Genomic DNA, 23634 nt, shown 5'->3' with positions numbered 1-23634 from the left:
ATTTTGTAATTATCAGTTGGTTGCTCTGCCTTCCATTTATTATTATTCCATGCAATTTCTTTATGCTTTCTTTGCAGATCCACCAAGCTGTGTTATGAGATTAATATTTAGAAATGCCACTTTTTTTTATTTTCAGTTTCATTGCAATTAGAATTGTTTTCCTGAATTAATGATGAATGAAGTCAGTTGTGTGTCTGCTACACAATTCAGATGAGGGAGAAAGCGCCCTGAAATAGTCACTCTATTTTTACCGTAGTAAATCAGAAAACAACGCATATTCTGTCAGTGATTCTTCAACTACTTTTATTTTTTTCTCTCTCTTCTTTGGCGGTGGCTTTATTTAATGTTTATTTCTAATTATTATTCTACTTATTATTTAATGACATATTTCAATCACATACTTATGACAGTTTCTTCATTATCAGACAAAAGAAAACATTTTATAAATTCCAAGTACTTGTCTTTTATAATAATCACAGGATCATGTTTTTTTTTCTTTGCATTTCACTGTGTAAAGGAAAGCCTAGTTACATAAAATCTGATTTACCAGCTTCACAGTACAGGTTATCCACAAGAGTAATTGCTGAGTTGCTCAACAGAATCTAACATTAGACATATAAAGAAAATACTTTGGGGTATGTTAAGTCTTCCTCGTAGTGCAGAGGTTTGGGAAATAATAAAGGTAGTGGTAAATTTGTAGGAATGACAGCCTAAAAAACTATTTCTCCCTGGAGATGGAAGTTTAGAAATGAATCAGCCATTCAGCCATCTTGGGTTGTGTTCTAAGGGCAATTTGTAATAGAAATTAAATTTCTTATGTTCATAATGTTAGTTAAATCTCTAGTTGCTTTTTTTTTTTTTTTTACCATATTAGGAATTATGAATTGCTATTTTGTTAGTTGTCACAAAAATGTCAAAGGCACCAAGGCCACATGCCAAGGCACAAAGGTAATTGAGTGATTTGATAGTGGCAAATAGAGAAATTAACTTTTTCCAAGTAAATACTTAAGTATAACAACAAGAAAATAACACAAAGTACAAATAAAAACATTTTTATTGTGCAGTTTATTATCACATATGTATTAAGATGTATATTGTTGTAAATGTAAAATCTATGAAATATTTTTATATTTAAAGGAATTTAAATTTCATTCTCAGACAAGAAAACCACTTTCAGCAGATGCCCATAAAAACAATCAGTGTCAGACTCACAAACCATTATGATCAGTTCAGTTGCCCAGTGGAATCTAAAAAGAGTTTAAATTTACCCAGCAGTGATGTCTCTTACTGCATTGTTCAAACAACAGGAAGTCACATGAATGATCTGACGGCTGTGTTCATTCATGCCATGTACTGCCCTCCTATGGTGGTGGAGTTGCATTGAGAGGAAGTGGAGCTTGTGAAACAGAGAGCAGAGAGCAGATATCTATAGTGCAGGCCGGTGTCTGTATACTATTAGAACAATTGGTAGTGTTGTCAAACATTGACCTGGTGAGAAAAGTATAAATGTGCACTTGGCTCTGAGTAAAGAGTACAGATTCTGTTATGCTCCTGTGCGGTAAGATGGTTGTCTTTAAATGAATGCAGTTATTCACACTGTTGCAGTCAGATGTACAATGACCTTTGAGGCATCAAGGCCAGAAAGAGGGGCAAAGGGGCCATTGTGACATTACTACCCTTTTCTGTGAAATCATGTAGGTAGCTAAAATCTGATAGTGAAACACATTGTATTGTGTTGTGTATCACAAATATATTGCAACTTACTTCTTGGTCCAGTTTGGCAGTCACTGCTTAGTCAAAAACGATTTTTTCTTCTCCTCGCACAAGTCTACAAGATTTGCACCTCCAGATTTGTAGCAGTTGGAATGAGCGGCTCCTGCATATTTTTTGTGAGGGTGGGCCATCAAACACAGTCAGAGACTGTGAGCCACTCCATCATTGTCTTGGCTGTTTGCTTTGCTTTGGGTAATTTTCCTCCTGAGATGCAAATGGTTGTGCTCAGCATCAGGTCTGCAGCAGGACCTCAATGTGTATGACTGCCACCAGAACCTGCAAATTCACATTTCCTCCTTTCCACAAGGAAGCACCCATTAAGAGTCCTGGGGGTTACAGACTTCATTTCCATAACGATGAAGCCATCATGCTCCAAATCTCTAGAAGGTTTTGACTACCCTTGTATTTTTGTAGCATAGAACCTCAGAGCATTCTTGCATTGCTTTTTGCCGACATGTAATATGAATTGTGGGTTTTATTCACATTTTCTTTCCCTCACACCTGTTTTCTCTTGCCTTAAAGTGTGTTGCTCTTTCTTTTCATTGTATACAGTTTAATATTGTCTTTGGTTATTGTTTAATTCTTTTTTTTTCTTTTGAGCTTTAATTTCACCATCTCTGCTTATGTAGTCTTGCTTTTCATTTAAAAATTACATTTTACTTAGCCACTTTCTGTTGTTGTGGAATCCAAACACGCTTGTGGAGGAAGAGAATCACAAGTCAGTTTCCATACAAACATATATCACTTTACCTTGAATACAGTTGAACACAGTATATTTTTAGTTAGATTGTGTTTCACTAATGATACAAATGTGTTCTAACTTTGAATTTAACAAACATTTACAATTATTCAAAGTGCTTGAAATGAATCATAATAGAATACTCATTTTGATACTTTTACTTTTTTTAAAATATAAATTTAAAATAGTCTCAAGCCAATATTTGCACTTTCTCAGGCAACAGCAAAAGACCTGAGAATGCTTGGGAGAGAGAACTCCCCAAAACATTTATAAACTTTACTAAACATATTTGATATCTGTGGAAATTTGAGAATTGTCATTAGAATAATTCTAATGTTGAAATTATGTTTGGTTGTACAGCATGATTTTGTAGTGACTCAAAGATGATAAGAGACAAATTACTCTCTCTCTCTCTATATATATATATATATATATGTATACACACATACATACCAATATATGTCTATATATATATGTATGTATGTATGTATGTATATATATATATATATATATTAGAGTTAAGACACTTATTAAAGTGTTCATATCAAAGCATTAATCTTGCAATGTTTATAAAGTGTATTTGTAATGTTTCTATTTTATTATTATTATCATATATATCTATTACTAGCATCAGCAACAATAATGGTAAGAAATGGATTATTGAACAGTATCCTTTGTGTATGTGGGGTGTTTTAGGAGTGCACGGTGATAAGCCTTTAGTGTGTGTGTGTGTGTGTATTGCAGTGTCAACTGCAGAGGCTGCTAATGCTGATGAAGTGCAGAGGGCATTGGGCACAGGAGGCCATCCATCATCTCCATCAGGCTTAAGTGAGGCTCTTTGGAGTAGGACATCACCAGAAAATGACCTGGTCTGAACTGAACTGAATAAATGCTCGCCCCTTAATCATCACCCTCCTCCTGCTGAGACGCAATTTAGGTCAACATCGAAGCAGCAGAGAGTGCTGCTGGGTTCATGGTGAGACTCATTATTTTCTTTTTTCAGAAACAAAACAACCCATATGAGTACATTCAATAACACTAAACATACACATCATTAGCTGTGACCCCTGTTCAGACCATCAAGTTCTCTTCAGCTCTACATTTTGGGAACTTTGCAAAGCTACTCATGTCAATGCAAGCTGCAGACATATAGCAGTTGGATTACTACAACAGGCACCTTTAACTCTTGCTTAACGCATAAAGGAAAGAATAAAAATTTTAAGAAACAAACAAAAAAAAACCTAAGTCAATTGTGAATGTACATTCTCTTAATTATTACAACTGATTGGCTGTAGCTGAATGTCTTGACAAAACGTTCAAGCATGACATAGGGGGGCAGGTAGCTCGTCCCTCTGCACTCTTTTCAGTTGCAGTACATAAATACCACCCAGGCATAAGTCTTATTCACAAACGTGCACACACAGGTCACAGGTCAGAGGTCATATTATGTCTGACAAAGATTTACTCTTTTTTCCCTGTTTAATCTCAAACATGTTCTCTTCTCTCTCTTGCATTATACCACACACACAAATAGCACAAGCATTGTGGCCTGTTTCTATTTCTGACTCAGAGCATTTCTACATAAAAAAAAAAAAAAAACTTTGGTTGGTAAGTTGTTTGTACAAGGTATTTATTATAGTTGTATTCTATTATTCAAGTCGATATCAGTGACCTCTAGCAGGATTGAATCAGACAGCCTTGGTTGTTTCAGGAAAAGAATCCAGGAACAAGTCCTCTGGTGTCTGTAATTATGATAAAACTAATTTACTTTATTGTCCCTAAATTTTATTTGACATTGACTCTACATGGGGCTGGACATAATTTTTTTCAATAATAATTTTGAAGAGTTTGTGTGTCCCGTGTCACTTGGTAAGGGTGCTAATTGGGGAAACATTCCTATTAGTTGCATGATTGGGTTGGACAACAAACCTATATAGTTGTTTAGTTTCGGTTTGAGTACTTGTTGAACATCAACAATAATCAACAATACATGTTATTTTAGTGTGCTTATGTCATGTTTATTTATAAATATCATTAACTTGAATTTAATGGATTAAATATTATTTTCATATTTGTCTTTAGGAAAAATAGGACTGTCACCATTTACAATGATTCAAAGGTTAACATTGACAGGATTGAATAAATGGATTCCAGCATCAGAAAATGACCCCTCATTCAAATTCGAGCATGCCATTATTTTGTAGCTCTATGTTTTCATGTGAAAGAGTTAAAAGACTCTTCAAAACATTGGAGTCAAGAACTTAAGCTAAAATATGTGTGTGCATTGTTTATAAAAATATGAAAATATATACAAATTAAATGCAAGATCTTCATGAAATTTTTAACCTGCTGTCATCCATAAACTTTAGCCAGTAGCATTTAAAAACTAAAATAACGTTCAGTTAATACTATTTTTCTCTGCACTTGACTGAATCAGGCCCACCAAATTCTGACATTGCTGCTACTATTTTCTATTTACACATAAAAGTTGGTGTGCTCTTTCTGGAATAAGAAGCATGTGACCTCTACAGCAGTAACTAACCTTAACAAACGTTCTCACAAAATTCTATTTGGCTCACAGAACACAGAAAATACATGTGTCGATTTTATTATAAAACGAGAAAGTAAAAACCTAGCTGTCATGACTCTAACTTTGCGTTGTTAAACATTGCATTGTACTTGTGTACTGTGCAGTGTCAGATAGTATAAGCCCTTTATCTGTTGCTTTATTTGTGTTAGTGAAATCAGATCCCAGCAGGTGGAGCAGAACTGATCGTCTCCCATAACTCATGTCTTGCTCTCGTGAATACTCCTACTTATGAACATGACACACATTAAGCTGAAACAAGCACTATACAACATCCTTGTGCAATAAAGAAAGTCTGGTGAGTCTGACTTGGAATATTCTTATCAGCAAAGCAGAAAACTTCAACATTCTACTTTTTCCCTATGAATTGGATCAAGGCCAGATAATTTATAGAATAAATCCACAGTAGCTTAGTGAAATCTTTTAATGAGTGCTATTGCATTAGTCTTGATTTTGTTGTGTCACTTACTGCAAGAGTAGGTGGGTTAGTGTTTGTCTGGACTGTGAATGAGAAAAAGCTCCTGTCCAACAGGAAACCAGTATTAGTCTGAGGGAAATATTTCTCTTCCTCCATCCTTTTCCAGTCAGCCAGCGGCCCCCACTGGTCAGTGCAATATAAGTGTTTGTCTTCTAAGCACTGGCTTCCTTTTAGATACATTTCATATGGTTTCATACCCTTGATTAAAATCTATTAAATTCTAATTTACTTACATTTGGTTGCTTTTCAGTTTCACAGTGAGTGATTTTGTTTTGTTAAGATTTATTTGTTGTTATAATCCTTGAAGGACATTGTTAAAATCCTTCTCCAAATTGTTCCTTTCCAAATTGTATTTGGACTTTCTGGATATGTATAGGATCCTGACTCTTGTTCTTCAGTGCAGCATGAGGATTTTTAGTGGAACAGCTATGCAGCCACATGGCCAATCAGGTATATGTTGTCATACAGGTGGCCTACGAAGTCATCTGAGACATTATGGGCTGCTCGGCGAGTGTTCCTGATAAACTCCCTCTTTGACATTTTATTTTTGACATGGGGGCTGGTCAAGTCGATGGACAGCAGGATCAGACTGTAGCACAGCACATACACAGCATCTGCAAAGAGAGGAGAGTAAACTGTTCAAACAGGACTGTTTGTTTCAGTGACAAGTTGATTGTAGGCTTCAATTTCATTGATTGGACAAACCTGTAAAATATTTCTGGCATGTTTCAGACAGATAGGGCCTGTTAAAATGTGCTCAGTTTCACACCACAGAGCAATACCTAAGAACTCAAATTCAGTTATTTGAACCAAAATATTAAAACAGAGGAACCATCCATAAGGGCAAGAGACAATCATGATAATTGTAGTAATTTGAGAGCTCAAATATATAATAGCTAGTAGCAGCTAGTAAAATATCCTTTTTCCTCCTAAAAAGGCAAAGGTGGGATATATATTTTGTAGCAAGCAGCAATTTTTGAATATTCAAATAATAATTAAAATATATAAAATCTAATACCTTATGTGACTCATTCTTGTCTTAAAAAAATAAATTTCCTTTGTTTTGACCTGCACCTTTCACACAACAGGGGCAGTATAGCATTTGCTTTAGTGCTGTGAGATGGGCCTCCTCTATGATAACTATGAACAATCATTTTAGAGCAACACCAGTAGCAGAAGTCGGGAGCCTGTCCACAAATCAATGATCGCTGGCTAGCTCTGTCATCAAACAAAGCAAGTTTTGACTGTTCAGAGCAATACTATCATCTCAAAGATGATCGTTATATACATGCTTCCCTTCAACTGTATCAAAGGTGAGGATTTTCAGAGTTCGATGGCATTTATAGCCTAATATTTACAGTTCCATCAGCAAAGTCCATTACAGCAAGACTGGAGAAATTATATAAATGTAATGCAAGTGAGCTCTGCACTGGGATAAACCATTTCTGGCCACAGATTTGTGGACAGCACTTAGAACTGAATCTTATCTAATGTTCACCTGTCATTACAGACTCAATGTTGTCCAGAATATTTTAAATATGGTCAAATAGTTTCCAGTGATTATCAAATAGTATTTCCGCTTGAAATGCCAATACCTAGTAGCAAACAGCTTTTCCGTCCTGTTGATGTGCTAGAAACTACAAAAATAGGCAAAACAAGAAGGACTATACTGTGATGACTAGATTACTTGATTCCAGAACTGTAGAAGCTCAAAAGTGCCTACAAAAAGAGGCACAAGAAAGAAAACAGATGAAACAGCAACAGTGTCATAGGCTGCCAAGGCACACTGACACACAAAGGGAGTGAAGGATGGACTGTGCAGCCCAATCAAGCAAAAGAGGGAGATGCACAGCATTTATTGTGGTGTGGGGCTTATGCCTCAGTTTCTCAGTCTTGAGTCTACTTGAGTTTTCCCCTCCCTCTTGTATCTGTCTTTGCATCTAGGCAGATGTGGCCTGTCTCCTGAGCTCGTGATTTCCCTGCATACCACCTGCCCTCATTGGCGCCAATCTCCACGCACCTGATCCTCATCATTCAGTGCAGTACTTAGTACTTTCACCTTTAAATCTCTCACAGCTAGTTAGCCTCATCATCCAAACCATCAAATTTTTTTTTTAGACCTGGCATCTACCAGACTATTTAAAGAAGTTTTTTTTTCACGGGTGAAAGAATACATTCTGATCAAAGTGAAATTATTTTTAGGTTACATACCACAGACACTCGAGATTGCAGTTACTGAACCTCTCCTCAAAAGACCTAATCTTGATCCAGATGTTTTGGCTAAATTTAAACACATATCTAGCTGACCTTTCTTTCCAAAATTCTTGAAAAAGCAGTTGCAAACAAATTATATACACGTCTGTATAGAAATGGCTTGTTTGACGAGTTTCAGCCAGGTTTTAGAGTACATCATAGTACAATCAGAAAATCAGAAACATCCTGTCTCAACGAGGATGCAGAAAAACTAGTCCGTGCATTAGTTACGTCTAGGCTGGACTACTGTAACTGTAACTGGACTGAAATTGGGATCAAAGGAGAGACACTAAGCTCGTCCAAATCATCAATCAGATGCCACTTTGTTCATGTTAACAATGACTCTTCCACACACCTTAGAGACTGCCCTTGGTCCTATCACCTTAGAGAATAACCACTTCAAGCTCCACTGTGAAGAACTGAGTAATTTTTGATCAGGACATGTGATTTGTCCCTCATTTAAAACAAGTCTCTAGGACAGCCTTCTTTCACCTACACATTACAAAGATCAGAAACATTCTCTCTCAGGATGCAGAAAAGCAAGGGCATGCATTTGTTACCTCTATACTGGACTACTGTGATTTATTGCTATCTGGATGTCCAAACAAATCTCTGAAAAGCCTTCAGTTAATTCAGAATGCGGCTGCACGAATATTAACAGGAACTAGGGAAAGAGATCACATCTCTCCTGTGTTAGCTGCTCTACATTGGCTGCCGGTAAAATAGTAGTAGAAGAATAAAGTAGAATTTAAAATCCTTCTGTTAACATATAAAGCTCTTAATGACCAAGCTCCATCATATCTCAGAGAGCTCATAGTCCCTTACTCTCCCAGTAGGCCACTCTGCTCTCTAGATTGAGATTTACTTGTATCCAAGAGTGAATCGGGAGGCAGATCTTTCAGCTATCAGTCCAGGGGCAGACTCTTGCAGTTTTCAAGATCAGGCTTCAAACCTTCTTTTGTAACAAAGCCTACTGTTAAAAAGTTAAAGCTTGATTATTGTTTCTTTAGTTATTCTGCTATAGGCTTAGACTGCTTGCAGTTGGACTGAGCACCTCTCTCTCTTTCCTAACTTTGTCTCTTCTAAGTCTGTTTTTGTCCTTCCTGTCCTCTCTCTTACTGTCCCCATCCTACAGGTCAGCTCTGCTACATGTTCCTGCTCAATACCGGCTGGTGCAATACTTTACCATTAGTTATCATTGCATACTACTACTCATTTTCTATTTCTACTCCTGCAAAACAACTATTTTCAACTACTGCTAATATTTACACATTTACACATTTAGTGGTGTCAGGCTTCAACCCCAATTTTCATCAATACACTTTCCTTGCATTTTTTTCATTGGCATCTTTTCTCCACTTGCTCTTGTTCTCTCCCATCCCTCTAACACTGCACCCCCTCCACTTCTCCTTCATGCTCTCTCACTAGTTGCACTCCATTACAGTTTTTGCAAAGTTTAAGCAATATTTCGACAAAGTACTGCCTCACTGCCTCTCTGTCTCTCTCTCTGCCACAGTTACAAAGTGCTGCTCTTGGAGATGATACATTGAATATGGTGGTCAAGTCAGCTAAGGTGGAATGCAGAGGGCCCTTGACCAAGTCAGCTGTATGACAGCCAGCAATAAGAGCCAAGAGCTTAAGGAAGATCTTTGACGCAAACTTGGAAGAACTTCAAGTCCATGCAAAAAGCAAAAGCTTGACACTTTGCTCACCATGTTTGACAGGTCTGGTGTACCTGGTAGATTTAAAGCCTGGCTCTATCAGCACTCCAGGCCGCCCAGAGTCTTGTGGTCCTTGCTGGTCTACGCAGTTCCAAAATCCACAGTTGAATCCCTCGAAAGGAATGCAAATAGCTTGCCATGCAACCTCACCAGCAAAGCATTGTATTGGAAAGGCAACACCTAGCAGCTACTGTTCAGTGGAGTCAAGGAAGAGTTCATGGTGGCTCGCATGTGGGAAGTCCTCCAGTACAGCGACTCCAGGGAAGCTAAAGTGTCAGCAGCCGGCACTGCAGTTAGAAAAAGAAAGGGAGTATATCAATATCAAGCCTGAGACAAAAGGCATCTGGTGGGCACTGTGGCAATTGGCAGAGTGGGCCTGGGCTAATTCCAACGGACCCAGGTCATCAAGGCCCCGGGAAGGAGAGACACTACCTTCTCCAGGACGAGGTCCAAGCAGGGGCGGACGAAGAGTAAGGGAGCTGAGCAGTGGGACTCCAGCCTGGACCAGATGGGAGTGTACACTGCAGCACAGGTCAAACATCATGCAGGCAGATTTCTGTCATGTCCAATTCCTGGTGCAGGCAGTCTATGATGCCTTGCCAAGCCCAGCAAACCTCCACATCTGGGGAAAGAGCATGACCCCCTCTGTTTGCCCCCTTTGCTCTGGAAGAGGCTCATTAGAGCATTTCCTCAGTGGCTCTGGTAGATTTCTGCTATTGGTGGCGAAATAACCAGGTGCTCAGCCAAAACCAATTACAGCGAACCTTCACACAGCCTTGGATTGGCAGCTGCAGGCTGACCAGGGAAAGCGATTGATATTCCCCTATCACATTGCCGAGACATTATCAGCATCTCATAGGCCCACAAAGAACTGATCACGCTAAAAGTGACAGTGCCTTAGGAAGAGCGCATTGAGGAAGTCAATGAGACAAAGTGCACAAAGTACCATGAACTAGTAGAGGAGTGCAGGGGCAGAGGCTGGAAAATATTCTATGAGCTCACAGAAGTTGGCTGTAGAGGATTTGCAGGACATTCTCACTCCATGGTCCTCACATGGACGTCACAGGAGCAGCCAAGAAGAGGGCCATTCAATCTGCCAGTGAGGTCACAGCAAAAACCACTAGGTGGCTTTGGTTAAAGAGGGCTAATCCGTGAGCAGTGGTGCAACCGATCATGGTTGATCTGTGATCCATGCAGATCAACCCCCACAATTCAGAACGCATGTATTCCGCGGATGGCTGCATTTTATTCTGCAACACATTGATTGGTTGTGCAAGAAAAGAAGCTGGTTGTATGTTCACGTGATCAGCTCATGTCAAACTTACAAGTGCAGTGTGACAGGATGGCAAGCAGAGGAGTGGCAGAGCTGAAGAGGCCCCCTGCGTCATTTAAATCAGCTGCATGGGAGCACTTTGGCTTCCTTGTCAATTACAGTGACGATGGAAGAAGGTCAGTGGATAAAACTGTAATGGTGAAGGTGTATGTTGTGACACCCGAAACACCTTATGACCCGAGGTCACAACACTGATGATGTGTTCCAGTGCATCCTGGAGATTTTTCTTGAGGACTTGGGTCTCTTTAACATCTCAATGGAGACATTGGCCTAAACCTGCCTCTATATGCAACCTCCCTTAATGTTAGTCTGTTATAGTTTGGTAGTACATTTATAAATTTGATTAGATTTGACTCCTCACCAGTTTAACCACATGCATTATGCTGCATATGCATATCTGAAGAAATTCCTAGTGAATGGCCTTTTGTGTTTGCGACAAACTGCCTAATCATATACTTTCTGAGTGGCAGGACAGCTCTTTGGATCATCGCCATACTTGCTTGCCTACTTCCATCCATTCACCTTTTTGACTCTTGTAATAATCTGTTGAACCTTCCCTGAATCTCTGCATCCGTGTCTGTGCTCGGGTTTCCTATTGTGTTTGGCACAGTATTAGGCAGGTGGCCATAATGTTGTGTCTGATGGGTACATGGGTTCCTTGGTCTTTGTTTCTCCCTCCTGTTCCCTCTCTCTCTGTCCCTGTCCTACAGGTGGTGACTCATCTTTGCCTCATGTTTCTGCTCAATATCTGCTGCTATAATTGTTACAATTAGTTACAATTAGTAATTTTAATTGGTAATTTTCACCTACTGCTAATATTTTGTAGTGCACATTTAGGGGTGCCAGCTTCCAGTCAGTACTTACATCAGTGTACTTTGCGTACATGTTTTCTTTCTTTCTTTTTTTTTTGCCTTTCTCTCTCTCTACAGGTCAAGGCATGTTTTTCCTGAAGTTCTGCCAAGTGTTTGCTCTTGGCGGGATTTCTTTTCTCTCTTTAACAACTCAATTAAGAATTTGGCCTAGACCTGCTCTATATGTCTATATGCCCTTCATGTAACTCTGTTATGACACAATACAAATAAATACATTTGATTTGATTTAATTTGAATCTCTGTGGTATTTGGAGATGTGCTTGATGCTATGGTCCACTATATCTTGTTCATTTTCCTGACAAGTTATTATTAAATACTTATTATTAATATTGATATTAAAATATGTGTAAACCAGATATTGCAGGAGGAGACTAAATGGAGGTGTAACTCTGCAAAGAAATCAACTTCTGAATTAATCCTTAGCACACATGAAGGCAACAGTACACCAATGTATGTAGTGCAGCTTTTGTCATGAGCATTTACTGTCTGATTTTTGTACCCCACATTGCATTGATGAAATAAAAAGGCACTCAGTTGCTCAGCTAGGCTGTCTATTTATTTCATACCAAATAATTTGGTGTGATAATGTTTTATAGTTTTTCAATGAAAAAGGGTGATGTAAACTTGGTTTCAGGATGGAAGGGGTCTGTTTGTCTATTCTTAAGAACAGACACATATTAACAGATCCGTTACCAGCCTCAACTGAGAAATTGCGGCTGCAAATATTGCGGTTTGCTTGAATTTGGTTAAATTATTGCAATCACAAGATTACGATTTCCTGAAACAACTGGAAAAATCAGCAATGCCTTGGTTTGGGGTGCTTTACTCCTGATATTGTAGCTCTGGATCTTTAGCTTCACTTCTGTTCCATACATTAAAGATTTCCCTGTTGCTCCCTTTCATCCCGAGTGTGTGAGTAGTTCTCTTTTTTCTTCACCCACCTGTGTGAATGATGTGCAGTTACCTTGTATGTTTGTGTAGTGTGCCCTCTATTATATCTGTTTCTTAGATATAAAAGCTCTTTAACTTTCTCCTGGATCATATGACTTGTATATGCTTACAATTTATGTATGCATTTGCTATTGTGCATTAATCACAATTGGAAAAAAGTGGCAAGTGACTAATTTTTGTAGCCCTATGTACAGTCAGCATATTGAAAATGAAAAACTGGAGAAAAAAAAAAGTTTTGTTGCTTTTCTGTCATGAATTGGAGAATTAACAAAGTTAACACAGAATTAATAGATGGAGATCGTGGGTTCCTCTATTATTGACCATGCAAGAGCCATGGTAAGATGCATGAAATTTTTAGGGCACCTGTAAATTTGAAAAATAAAAGAAGGTTTTTTTCTAGTATTACTGTTTGACATTGTTCAGTGGGGTCTATGTTATAAAAAAAATATTCTAAAAAAGTATTGGAAACTGCAAGAATCCTACCAAAGCACTGCCGAAGGCTGTTTATGCACATGAGGCTGTTCATCAAACATACTTATCAGGTATTTATGGACATGTCTTAAGTGTAACTATAACAGCTGTAAATTAATAAATGTGGACATAGCCTGTATCTCCCTAAATACATATCTCCCCCTAAATACATGTGTCTCCCTAATTATGCATGCCCACTCTAGAGTCATTCGACCAGGGAGTGAATGCTCCTGATTTTAAACAGCAACAGCAGCCAAATTTTATGCAGTTTTCTGTGTCAATTGTATTTGAGTAACTCAGCATGTGATCAATATATACAGTATGTGTGTGTGAATGTGAGAGAGCGTGTGTGTAAGTTCTAACCAGGACTAAGGCCCAGGTCTCGGACAAGACCTGGATTGCAGGTACAAAACCTGTGGCTGAACTTGGTGATGAGGGTTTCCAGATACTCTCCTCTCTCCTCTGGTGCATGGATGTGTCGGAAGAAATCCCGCAGAGCATTGGGGAGGAACTGGTTACTGAAATTATGGAGCGTCACCAACTCATCCAGTACATCACGTCTACATACAAACAGACATACAAAAAATAATGACTTATGGCATGAGATTAAAAGTATTTTGATTTGGCAATGGAAGGAGTGACAACAGATACCAGCACTACACCAACTTAACAACAAGAAACGCTAATTAAATTTGGCCTTGAAATGAGTTTACATTCAAAACTGGATTAAATTATGACCTCAATGGACTGTGGAGGGTCTGGCAGTAAACATGATGCACCATTTAGGATTACCAGTGGTGCTGCTTGACTTTGTGTCGCCTATCTCTGTGTGTTTCTGTGGTTTAAGTAAGCCACTCAATCAAATTTATTGGCAGCTCAACTCACAGTTTGTGAAGCATTTTGTTTTCACTAATTTCTAAATCACTGAGCTCATGTTCAGTTACTCCTCTGCCTCTTTTAGTGATAATGGTACATGTCATAAATGCAGGATGTTAGCGGATATGGAGGAGAGAGTCAGTGAGTTGGAGGTGCAGCAGTAGCAGCTAACTGGTCCCCTGTAGTTCCTGTGGGCCAACCTACAGCAGGTCAAAGAGTTACTTCCCTCCCAGCAGCTGCTGAACAGCCGGGATCTAGTCAGGGCCGCTGGGTGAATGTCCGAGACAAGGGGCATGGCCATAGGTGACAGCCCCCAGTTCACGTTTCCAACAAGTTCTCCCCACTCAGCCGCTGAGTAACTGACTGTAGTCATTGGCGATTCTGTTCTGAGGAACGTAAAGTTAGCAAAACTAGCGGCCATAGTTAAGTGCATCCCTGGGCAGGTGACATCCAGCTTCATCTGAAACTGCTGGCTAGGGAGAAGCGTAAATATTTTTTAAGTGGTGAATCACATCAACAGTAATGACACCCAACTAGGCTAGTCAGCGGTCACAGTTATTAATGTGAAGTCAGTGTGTAATTTTGCAAAAACATTGTTGGACGCTGTAGTTTTCCTTGGACCCCTGCCCAATCTGACCAGCGATAACGTGTATCCACTTGTCGTCATTTAACTGATAGTTCTCAAGGTGTTGTCCAGAAAACAATGTGGGCTATAGAGATAACTGAAAGACTTTCTGAGGGACACCTGGTCTGATCAGGAGAGATGGTGTCTGTCCCACCGTGGATGAGGCCACTCTCATATCTAAGAATCTGACTGAATTTATTAGAATGTTAAAATCATGACATTCCCTTGTCCAAACCAGGAGGCAGAGCTCCAGTTTAACACTCTTCTCTGCACCTCAGTCAGAGCTGTTGCCTGCCAGAATAGAATAGAACCAATGTCTGTAGAAACTGTGTCTGTCCCCCGACCTCCTAAATTTAGTAGATCTATTAAAAAGCTAAAAATTAGAGCCTAATTGAAATTAAAACTATCACAAATTCAGATCTAATTATTATAAAAATTACATGTGGAGTATTTAATATTCGATCAGTATAATCCAAATCCCTATTAGCTAATGTTCTGATCACCAATCATATATTGGATTTATTTTTTAGCACTGGCACCTGGTTTCAGCAGAATTTGTATGTTCGTATAAATGAATCTACACCCCCCACCAATGTTGACTTTCATATTCCTTGTACCATAGGTCGAGGAGGAGGGGTGGCTGTGATATTCCAATCCAGTTTATTCATCAGTCCTTGACAAAACTCTGGTTATAGAGCTTTTGAAAGTCTTACCCTCAGTCTTTCCCATTCAAACTGGAAAATTGAGAAACCAGTTCTGCTAGTTACAGTGTATCTTCCACCTTGTCCTTACTCAGAGTTTCTAACAGAGTCCTCTAAGTTCCTATCAGAATTAGTACTTAGAGCAGATAAAAAAATATAGTGGCTGATTTCAATATTCATGTAGATGTCGTCAGTGACAGCCTTGTTCTGCATTTGCGTTATTACTGGACTCAAGCGGCTTTTCCCAGTGTGTGAAAGAACCTACTCACTGTTTTAATCAGACCCTTGATCTGGTGTTAACATATAGCATTGAAATTGAGCAATTAATATTTCCCTGCAACCCTCTTCTCTCCAAAAGCTACTTAATAACATTTGGCTGAAAAGCTTCTGGAAATAAATTCAGCTATAGCAGATGCTTATCCGAAAATGCTGTGGCCAAATTTATGGAGAACATTCAGACATCATTTGCTTAATTGCCATATCTAAATTCAATAGAGGACTTCTCTCTTACACAGAGTGCTGACCTTGTGAATAGCACTCCATTCAAATCTTGATTCTGTGTCTCCTCTGAGAAAGAAAGTTGTAAAACAGAGACAGGTGGCACCTTACCATAGCCCTCAAATTTGTGCCAGTGATTCCTTTAACTTTTAGCAATGATTTTATAGGCTAATAAAATCTTAACAATCAGAGTCGAAATTTAACAGCTTTTACCTACAATTGGCAGCAGTCCAATAACAAATGCAGCAATTTTTCATGAACTGTAATATCTGCTTTGTATCTGGAATCTTTTTCACTTTTAAATCTCTCTGAGCTACAACCTTGGTCCTATCACCTTAGAGACTAACCAATCTGGATGGCATTAGTTCTGCTTCAAGCTCCACTGTGAAGAATCTTTGCGTAATTTTTGATCAGGGCGTGTCATTTGTCCCTCATTTAAAACAAGTCTCTAGGACAGCCTTCTTTCACCTACACATTACAAAGATCAGAAACATCCTCTCTCAGGATGCAGAAAAGCTAGGGCACACACTTGTTACCTCTATACTGGACTACTGTAATTCATTACTATCAGGATGCCCTAACAACTCTCTGAAAAGCCTCCAGTTGATTCAGAATGCTGCTGCACAAATATTAACAGGAGGAAGTAAAAGAGATCACATCTCTTCTGTGTTAGCTTCTCTTCATTGGCTCCCAGTAAAATTCAGAATAGAATTTAAAATCCCTCTGCTAACGTACAAAGCTCTTAATAGCCAAGCTCCATCATATCTCAGAGAGCTCAAAGTCCCCTACTGTCCCATTAGGCCACTCTGCTCTCTAGATGGAGGTTTACTTGTGGTTCCTAGAGTTTCCAGGAGTAAATCGGGAGGCAGATCTTTCAGCTATCAGGCTCCTCTTTTATGGAACCAACTCCCAGTATCAGTCCAGAGGCAGACTCTTGCAGCTTTCAAGATCAGGCTTCAAACCTTCCTCTTTGACGAAGCCTACTAAAAAGTTAAAGTTTGATTAGTGTTCCTTTTGTTATTCTGCTATAGGCCTAGACTGCTGGAGGTTGTACTGAGCACCTCTTCCCTCTTTCTCCCTTTTTCTGTTTCTCTCTCTCTCCCCCATGCACATGCATTACAACATTACATGTCTCTAACTTTGTTTCTCCTCCAAATATTTGTTTTGGCATTGAATCGTCTGTTTCATGTTCCCATTCAGTACCTGCTGCTGTAAGAGTTAACTTCATTACACACTACTACTCACTTCCCATTGTAACCTCTTGATCTCCCCTAATGCTATTATTTACTACTGCACTGTTCTTGTTGTCTCTTCATCCCTCCCCACCCTTTTCTCCTTCACACTCCCTCTCACTGTCTCTGCTTCACTCTCTGCCCCCCACATCTCTCCCTCTTTCAGCCCAACCAGTCGAGGCAGCTGGCTGTCCCATCTGAGCCCAGTTCTGCCTGACGTTTCTTCCTCTTAAAGGAAGTTATTCCTTGCCACTGTTGCCAAGTGCTTCCTATTGATATATGTCAAGATATGCCTTTCACAATTTCATAAATAGTTCGGTTTAGACCTGCTCTATGTGTAAAATGCCTTGATGTAGCTTTGTTTTGTGCTTATCTTTAACAGTCTGTGTAATTCAAAAAATTCGCACAGCACACTGCAGGTTTTTAAATGTAGTGTCGCAGAAAGGAACTGTTTGGCAACGTGATAAAACAGTGTAAATATTTAGAAATTAAGTGTATATTTAAACTGCTTTATGTGGTCATGCTTTTAAGTGCCTAACATACATTTTTCAGCTTCTGTGCCAGTGCTCCATTACATGCACATAATTACCTTGCTCAGTCTAATGTCAAATAACACAGAAAGGCTTCCAATGTCAAAATATAAACCTGTCATTATAACTAACAGATGTGGAAGTCTAGTGGTGAGTTCTATGGATATTCCACTGTTGTGTTCACCTCTCATCCAGGTAAATTCTCAGCATCTTCCAGTTGAGACGTCTGGTATAGAAGATGAATTTGGCTAGCTCGGTGGGATGATCCAGTAGTATACCTTTTGAAATAAAATAACTGATACCCTACACACACACACACACACACAATTAAATCAAATATCATCCTCAACACAGCACAAAAACAGAAGCTCTGAGAAAGCATGCATCTATAATATACGAGCAGAGAGTTTGGATATGGACACGTTACCTCCAGGGGGTTAGCATTAAATGTCAGGCTGCCTTCATCTAGTTGTAAGTATAGTCTTCTGTATGAGAAACCAATAGGTAGTCTTCTGTTATAGATGGAGCAATGTCCCCATGTGGACTTGCAAAGCCTGATGGAAACACACATGGGTAGTATCAAAAAAACTAATAAAAGAGAGCATCATAGAATATATAAAATAGAACTGTAGAACTGTTCTCAGAAACAACTTACATAACCCTTAGCTTTCAGAAACAACTGTTTAGTCAGCATACTCTGGTTTCCTCCCACCGTGCAAAGACATGCATGTGTAGGTTAATTGGTGACTCTAAATTGATTTCATTCCTCTCTGTCTGACTCTATGTATTGCCCTTGTGATGGACGGGCGACCTTTCCAGTTTGTATCCCACCCTCGCCCAATGTGAGCTGGACCAGCAACCCTCATGACCCAGAAACAAATAATTAGTAGAAGATGAATGAATGTAATTTATTGTCAGCACTTTGGACATTTGTCTCTAAAGGTCTATCTTGCATCACTTATTTTGTCCATCACTACATATTACTCAACACAACTACTGCCAATACAGAGGAAGACTGCTGCTTACAAAGAGGTATTTGTATCCAATCACAATCTGATCCCTTGAATCACCACTGAAAGATGACAGTTCTTACCCCTGCCATAGGTATTCATCATTCCCCAGGTCCTGCCACACACAGCCGGCAAGGCACAGATCAGTAGCATTCAAGTATGACAGTATGGTGATGCCTAATTCAGGTGGCAGCATTTCCAAATCTATAAAACCATGCTGCTCTTTACCTAAAGTTGGTAAGAAAAAAATAAAACCAGAGGAGAAACATTTAGATATACAAATTTAAATATACTTTACATTACATCCACTTGGCTTCCATTGTATATTGTACCAAAAGCTAAATATTGTCAGTGTGACATAGGACACAATCTGAAATAGACCCCTGGATGGCCTTTCAAAACCACAGATTGCTTGCAAAATAATTAAAATTAAAACATGAAAGCCTTGAGCCAAGGTTTATCAAGGCACATCAAGACTCAACATGAATCTCCCTGGGTGTATTTCAATGTAATGCAATATGAGATCAAATCTTTGTCTATTCAGAAGCTGACAAAGGGACGATGTAAAACTGCACGGCCATATGGAACAGACTTATGTAATTATTAAAATTTAGCATTTTTACATGCTTTTGTGAATTATTTAGATGTAAGTATATATTATATATATATATTATATATTAATTATAATCAATAATTCTAGTGATGCTTTATATTTCTAACAATACTGACTTTATGGAGACACCTTCAAATACAATCAAATCAAATCAGGTTTATTTATATTGGGCCAAATCATTTGGTCTAGACCAAACTCTATAAAATTATTTAAAGAGACCCAACAGATCCCCGATGAGCAAGCACTTGCAGAGAGTGGCAAGGAAAAAGGGAGGGAGAAACCTCAGGCAAAAACAGGCTTGGGGGGGCAGCCCTTGCCTGTTGTGACTGGTTGTGAGGGTTGAAAGAGGGGTTGAGAGAGAGAGAGAGAGAGAGAGAGAGAGAGAGAGAGAGAGAGAGAGGCACGGGGAGTGAAAGAGGAGCCTGATAACTCAAGGATCTGCCTCCAGGTTTACTCTTGGAGACTCTAGGAACCACAAGTAAACCATCTAGAGAGCGGAGGGGCCTACTAGGACTATGAGCTATGACTATGAGGATAGAAGGAGGGAGGGAGGGAGGGAGGGAGAGAGAGAGAGAGAGAGACAGGGGTGGGGAGCAAAGATGTGTAGAGTAGGGAGAGAATGAGAATAGGCAGTGAAAGCAGACAATGAAGGAGGGCCAATAAAAGGACATGGAAAAAAAAAAAAAAAAGGAAACTTTTTTGATGCAATTTTTGAAGGCACAGCTGATACGAAAGTCAGTAAAAGCTATGCCCTAACATATTTCTGTGTTTATATGCATGATAAACTGTGATTTCATACCTCCCCATCGTGCTCTCAGCAGTTGGTGGATGTCAGGGCCATAACAGTGTTGAGGAGCTCTTCTATGGGGACCTTCATCTCACCATAGAAAACAAAAAAAAAAAACAAAAACCCAAAGCCAAAAACAAACAAAAAGCATTCTGAAATAATTATACAAGAAACTTTGCACCTTGTAAATGAGTGGATTTTACGGTTAGGACTAGGCTTTCTTGCAAGGACCGTGTGATGGTAGCCAAGATGTACTGCATGTTTATTTGCAGTCTATTTGTATCCACTGTATGTAGCCAGAGAATGTTAAATAAGCACATATTTCTGTGTCAAGTATAGATCAGAGAATGAAAATGCTATGTAAAATAAAATAAGTGTCTTTCAATACTTTCTGTTTCAGTGGTTCAGCAGGATACTTGGATAATTAGTTGGATTTAGTATCTGGATGTACTGTGTGAGATGGCCATCCAATGTTAGACTGAACAACATTGTTGTTCAGAGTAAGACAGATATCTTACTCTGCTGACAGGTTTAATAGAAACTCACAATTTTCACACTGGTGCATCATTAAGGGGAATTGTTTGACAAAATTTTGATTAGATTAAGAGTCTAATAGAATTAAAGCAACTTCATGATTCAAAATTAACCACAAGTAACTATTTCTACAGCCACTTCTTGCTGGTTTATCTAGGAATAGGGTGAGTTGTGACCATGCTAAACTAACTAGAGCTAGTGGTGAAGCAGGTCCAGATGTAAGAACAGAAATGACACAAGAGTCAAACAGCTTTTGACTGAGTAAACTGAAATTTTTAAACTTCGAAAACTTTGCTTAAGCTTATTCCTACACTATGGATTTTAATATTAATAGAGCAATGGAAATCCCAAACCATTTTTTCCTTTTCCATAACCAAGCTCATATTTTTTCTGAAATGAAATGTATATCAACCATGCCTAAAAGCAGCAACAAAAAGTCTTTGAAGTATATCACCATTGAACAGTGTCATAATTACCTTGCTCTCTCCTTCCCCCTCTTTGGCCTGCTAGTCGGCCAGCTAGCTCTTCCTGAAGCTGTTGCTGTTGTCTTGGCGGAAGCCTCCACAGTGCTTGACCCATCTATATAGTAGCACAGCAACAGTGTGTATAAGTTACTGAGATGCTCAAATACAAAATAATATCCTGGCATAACAACTGATTCTGAGCCTTATGTGTCATAGTAATCTGCAGATTGTGTTTGCACATTTCCTGTTGTCATTTTTTTAATTAATACCTCCCAGAAACACTACTGCCATCAATACAGTACAGTTTATAAAACCGTATGTTTACATGAAATAATCTGGTAATACTTTTTTAATATAAAATTTCTATATCATGCAAGCATAAAAATCTGATATTCATTTGCAAAACCAATAAGCAACCAAAAACCCAAGTCCTATATCTGTCTGTGATTTCGTATTGAGACAAGAAAGATTACTGGCCACCTGATACGGAAGGTAACCAATACAGTGTAAAACTAAGATAGTACCAAGACAAAAACTTAAAAGTAATATAATCCTAATGAGGGTTATACTCATATTCCTGATAGACTGTAAAGAGTTCTCATCATGATGCAACAGTCTGCAGCCCAAAATCATATTTTTCACATATTACATAATTCTACAATTCACAACTAGATTTTTTTTTCCAACAAGCTATACCTAAGAATTCTGTGCTGTAGTATTTGAGATGACAGTAACTCCTACTGCAAATGTATGTTTGCCTCATTTAACAACAAATACAGTCCTTTAATATAATCAGAAATTATGTTTTGTTGTAAGAACTGTTAACTACCTTGAACGTGCTGGAAAATGTATAGAGACAAAGTGGGGTAAAGAAGATTGATTTAGAGTGTGAGGTTCTATTGGTTATGTACGTTAAGCACTTCTCTGTTAGACACTTTCTCTTTTTAAAGTCCAAAGGACAAAATGTGTAATACGACAACTTTTAATTTGAAGAATTTTATGAGTAATTGTTCAGAATGCATTTGGCCAACCCACTGACCTATTTGCAGATTCTGTTTACAGCATTAATATAAATATTTTCATTAATATTTACAGCTTTTAACTTTAAAATCAGCTTCGTCCTCTGATGGAATTAGTGTGTACCTATATACGAAGTTGTATTGACTTTTATGGCAGCCTGTCTGTCACTACTTCACAGTTTTTCTAACGTCAGCTGTGTTGCGCAAATAAATCCATTGGGACAGCACGGTAGTTTGACCTGTAGTCCCACCTTCGCCTTAATACCGTTGGTCACTTCCAAAACGACACATTTCAAGATACAATATCATTGGCTGGACTGATTTTCACCTACAGTCGGTTCGACCGAATGTCCGAGTTAGCTTACTGAGCTACTTTTAATTGAAGAGGCCAGTGCCGACACAAGAAAGTTTATTCTCCCGCCTCGACAGCAAAACTTGTGGTGTTTCCTATGCAGACATGACGCAGTGTGACCTACCGAGTACGAGACAGCGACACAACCCGAGCGATCTACCTGAGTTTCGTGATACCTCTTGCAGCCCAACGTGCACACAAGGACAGCTGGAGATGTGGTGTCTCTGCTATCACGCGTGCTCAAGTGCCATTTCATTTAGAACAAATAAAAACAGAACAATTCCTCCGTGTGTCCCAAAGGAAGCTTCCATAGCAGTCTGTTGCCAACACAATACTATCTGTTGTTTTGTCCCTCCTCCTGTCACCTCGGCCACTCCCACTCTCCTTCCGCTGCCATCAGCAGGCGTTTTATAGGAATGTCTCAAACTTCCTTCTCTGAAAAACCACACGCTACCATGAGAAAACAAGGAAAGTAGTAAATGAGTAAACTAAAAGTCAAACGAAAAAAGCGCAGAGCTCTGTGTGAACGGGCTACGTCATGACGTCAGTTCTTATGCATGAAAAAACGTGTTGTTGACGTTCGATGAGTTCACGATTCTGATGTTTGTTGAAGTTTGCTTAGTTTAAATAAGTGTAGTCCAGCAATGAGTGTGTGTAATAATACAATCATACAACATAAATAAATAAATTACAGGATGCCAGAATAATAATGAAACAAAAGCATTTTTTCGAGGAATGGACTGTATCACGAAGCTGGATTTCATTTTAGCGGGGTATTCACTGGTTAACTGGGTTTACAGTCGAAGGTGTACGTTGCCACGGTAACTTAGGAGGAACGCCTGACCTGTCCTGGCGCAGGCTATGTTCTGGTTAAGAGCAGGTATATGAGACCACACATCATTTCTGATGGAAATCAACCTACCCGTTTTTTACACGAGCCCGAGCCCATTGATGTGGACACTAGAATTGGAATAAGAGCTCTGGAGAGAGAGAGAGAGAATTCTGAGAACTCATTTAATTTTCCTGACAAGGTTTCTTAGACAGATACAGATCCGCATGTTGTGTGCTGGGAACAGCTCGCAGTCGGGCACTGACAGTGCACCAGATTAGATGTGTGGCACTGCGGTTCTTTGCCTCAGGTTAGTGATTGCTTGTTTGTTTGATGAATTTATTAATTCTTGTGATGTTTTATAATACCATATGGAAAGATTTAAG

At 39.0% G+C, this 23634-nt stretch overlaps 1 protein-coding gene across 10 annotated transcripts; it reads right to left on the bottom strand.

The window, feature by feature from the left end:
• Positions 1-3564: 3564 nt before the first annotated feature.
• Positions 3565-22741, bottom strand: fbxo8 (F-box protein 8). Of its 10 annotated transcripts, none has more exons than XM_029501265.1 (9): positions 22580-22741; positions 21061-21163; positions 20063-20140; positions 18734-18878; positions 18068-18194; positions 17825-17943; positions 13542-13738; positions 6283-6295; positions 3566-6191 (listed from the first exon to the last, which is right to left on the bottom strand). In XM_029501265.1, exons 1-9 carry the CDS (start codon positions 22673-22675, stop codon positions 6119-6121), a joined length of 951 nt encoding a protein of 316 aa, XP_029357125.1. In that variant the 5' UTR covers positions 22676-22741; the 3' UTR covers positions 3566-6118. The 10 variants fall into 10 exon arrangements, 8 of the variants coding, with proteins under 8 accessions (XP_029357144.1, XP_029357125.1, XP_029357134.1 ...); XM_029501246.1 differs by having other exon boundaries at positions 6013-6191; positions 6283-6359; XM_029501294.1 differs by having other exon boundaries at positions 6013-6191; positions 13592-13738.
• Between the last annotated feature and the right edge of the window lie 893 nt (positions 22742-23634).

The sequence above is a fragment of the Echeneis naucrates genome, chromosome 1 (assembly GCF_900963305.1).
Source record: "Echeneis naucrates chromosome 1, fEcheNa1.1, whole genome shotgun sequence".
NCBI classification, from domain to species: domain Eukaryota; kingdom Metazoa; phylum Chordata; class Actinopteri; order Carangiformes; family Echeneidae; genus Echeneis; species Echeneis naucrates.
The sequence above is the reverse complement of the archived record's forward strand: the minus strand, read 5'-3'. Positions and strand labels throughout refer to the sequence as shown.

Bases quoted from the DNA above. Each gene is read 5' to 3' on its own strand.
- fbxo8 (XM_029501219.1), bottom strand. From the start codon at position 22,675: ATGAAATGGCACTTGAGCACGCGTGATAGCAGAGACACCACATCTCCA. The intron at 20,141-21,060 runs GTAATTATGACA...TTCTATGGTGAG, and splicing joins AGGGGGAAGGAGAGAGCAAG to ATGAAGGTCCCCATAGAAGA. The intron at 18,879-20,062 runs GTATGAAATCAC...TACCAACTTTAG, and splicing joins GCTGAGAGCACGATGGGGAG to GTAAAGAGCAGCATGGTTTT.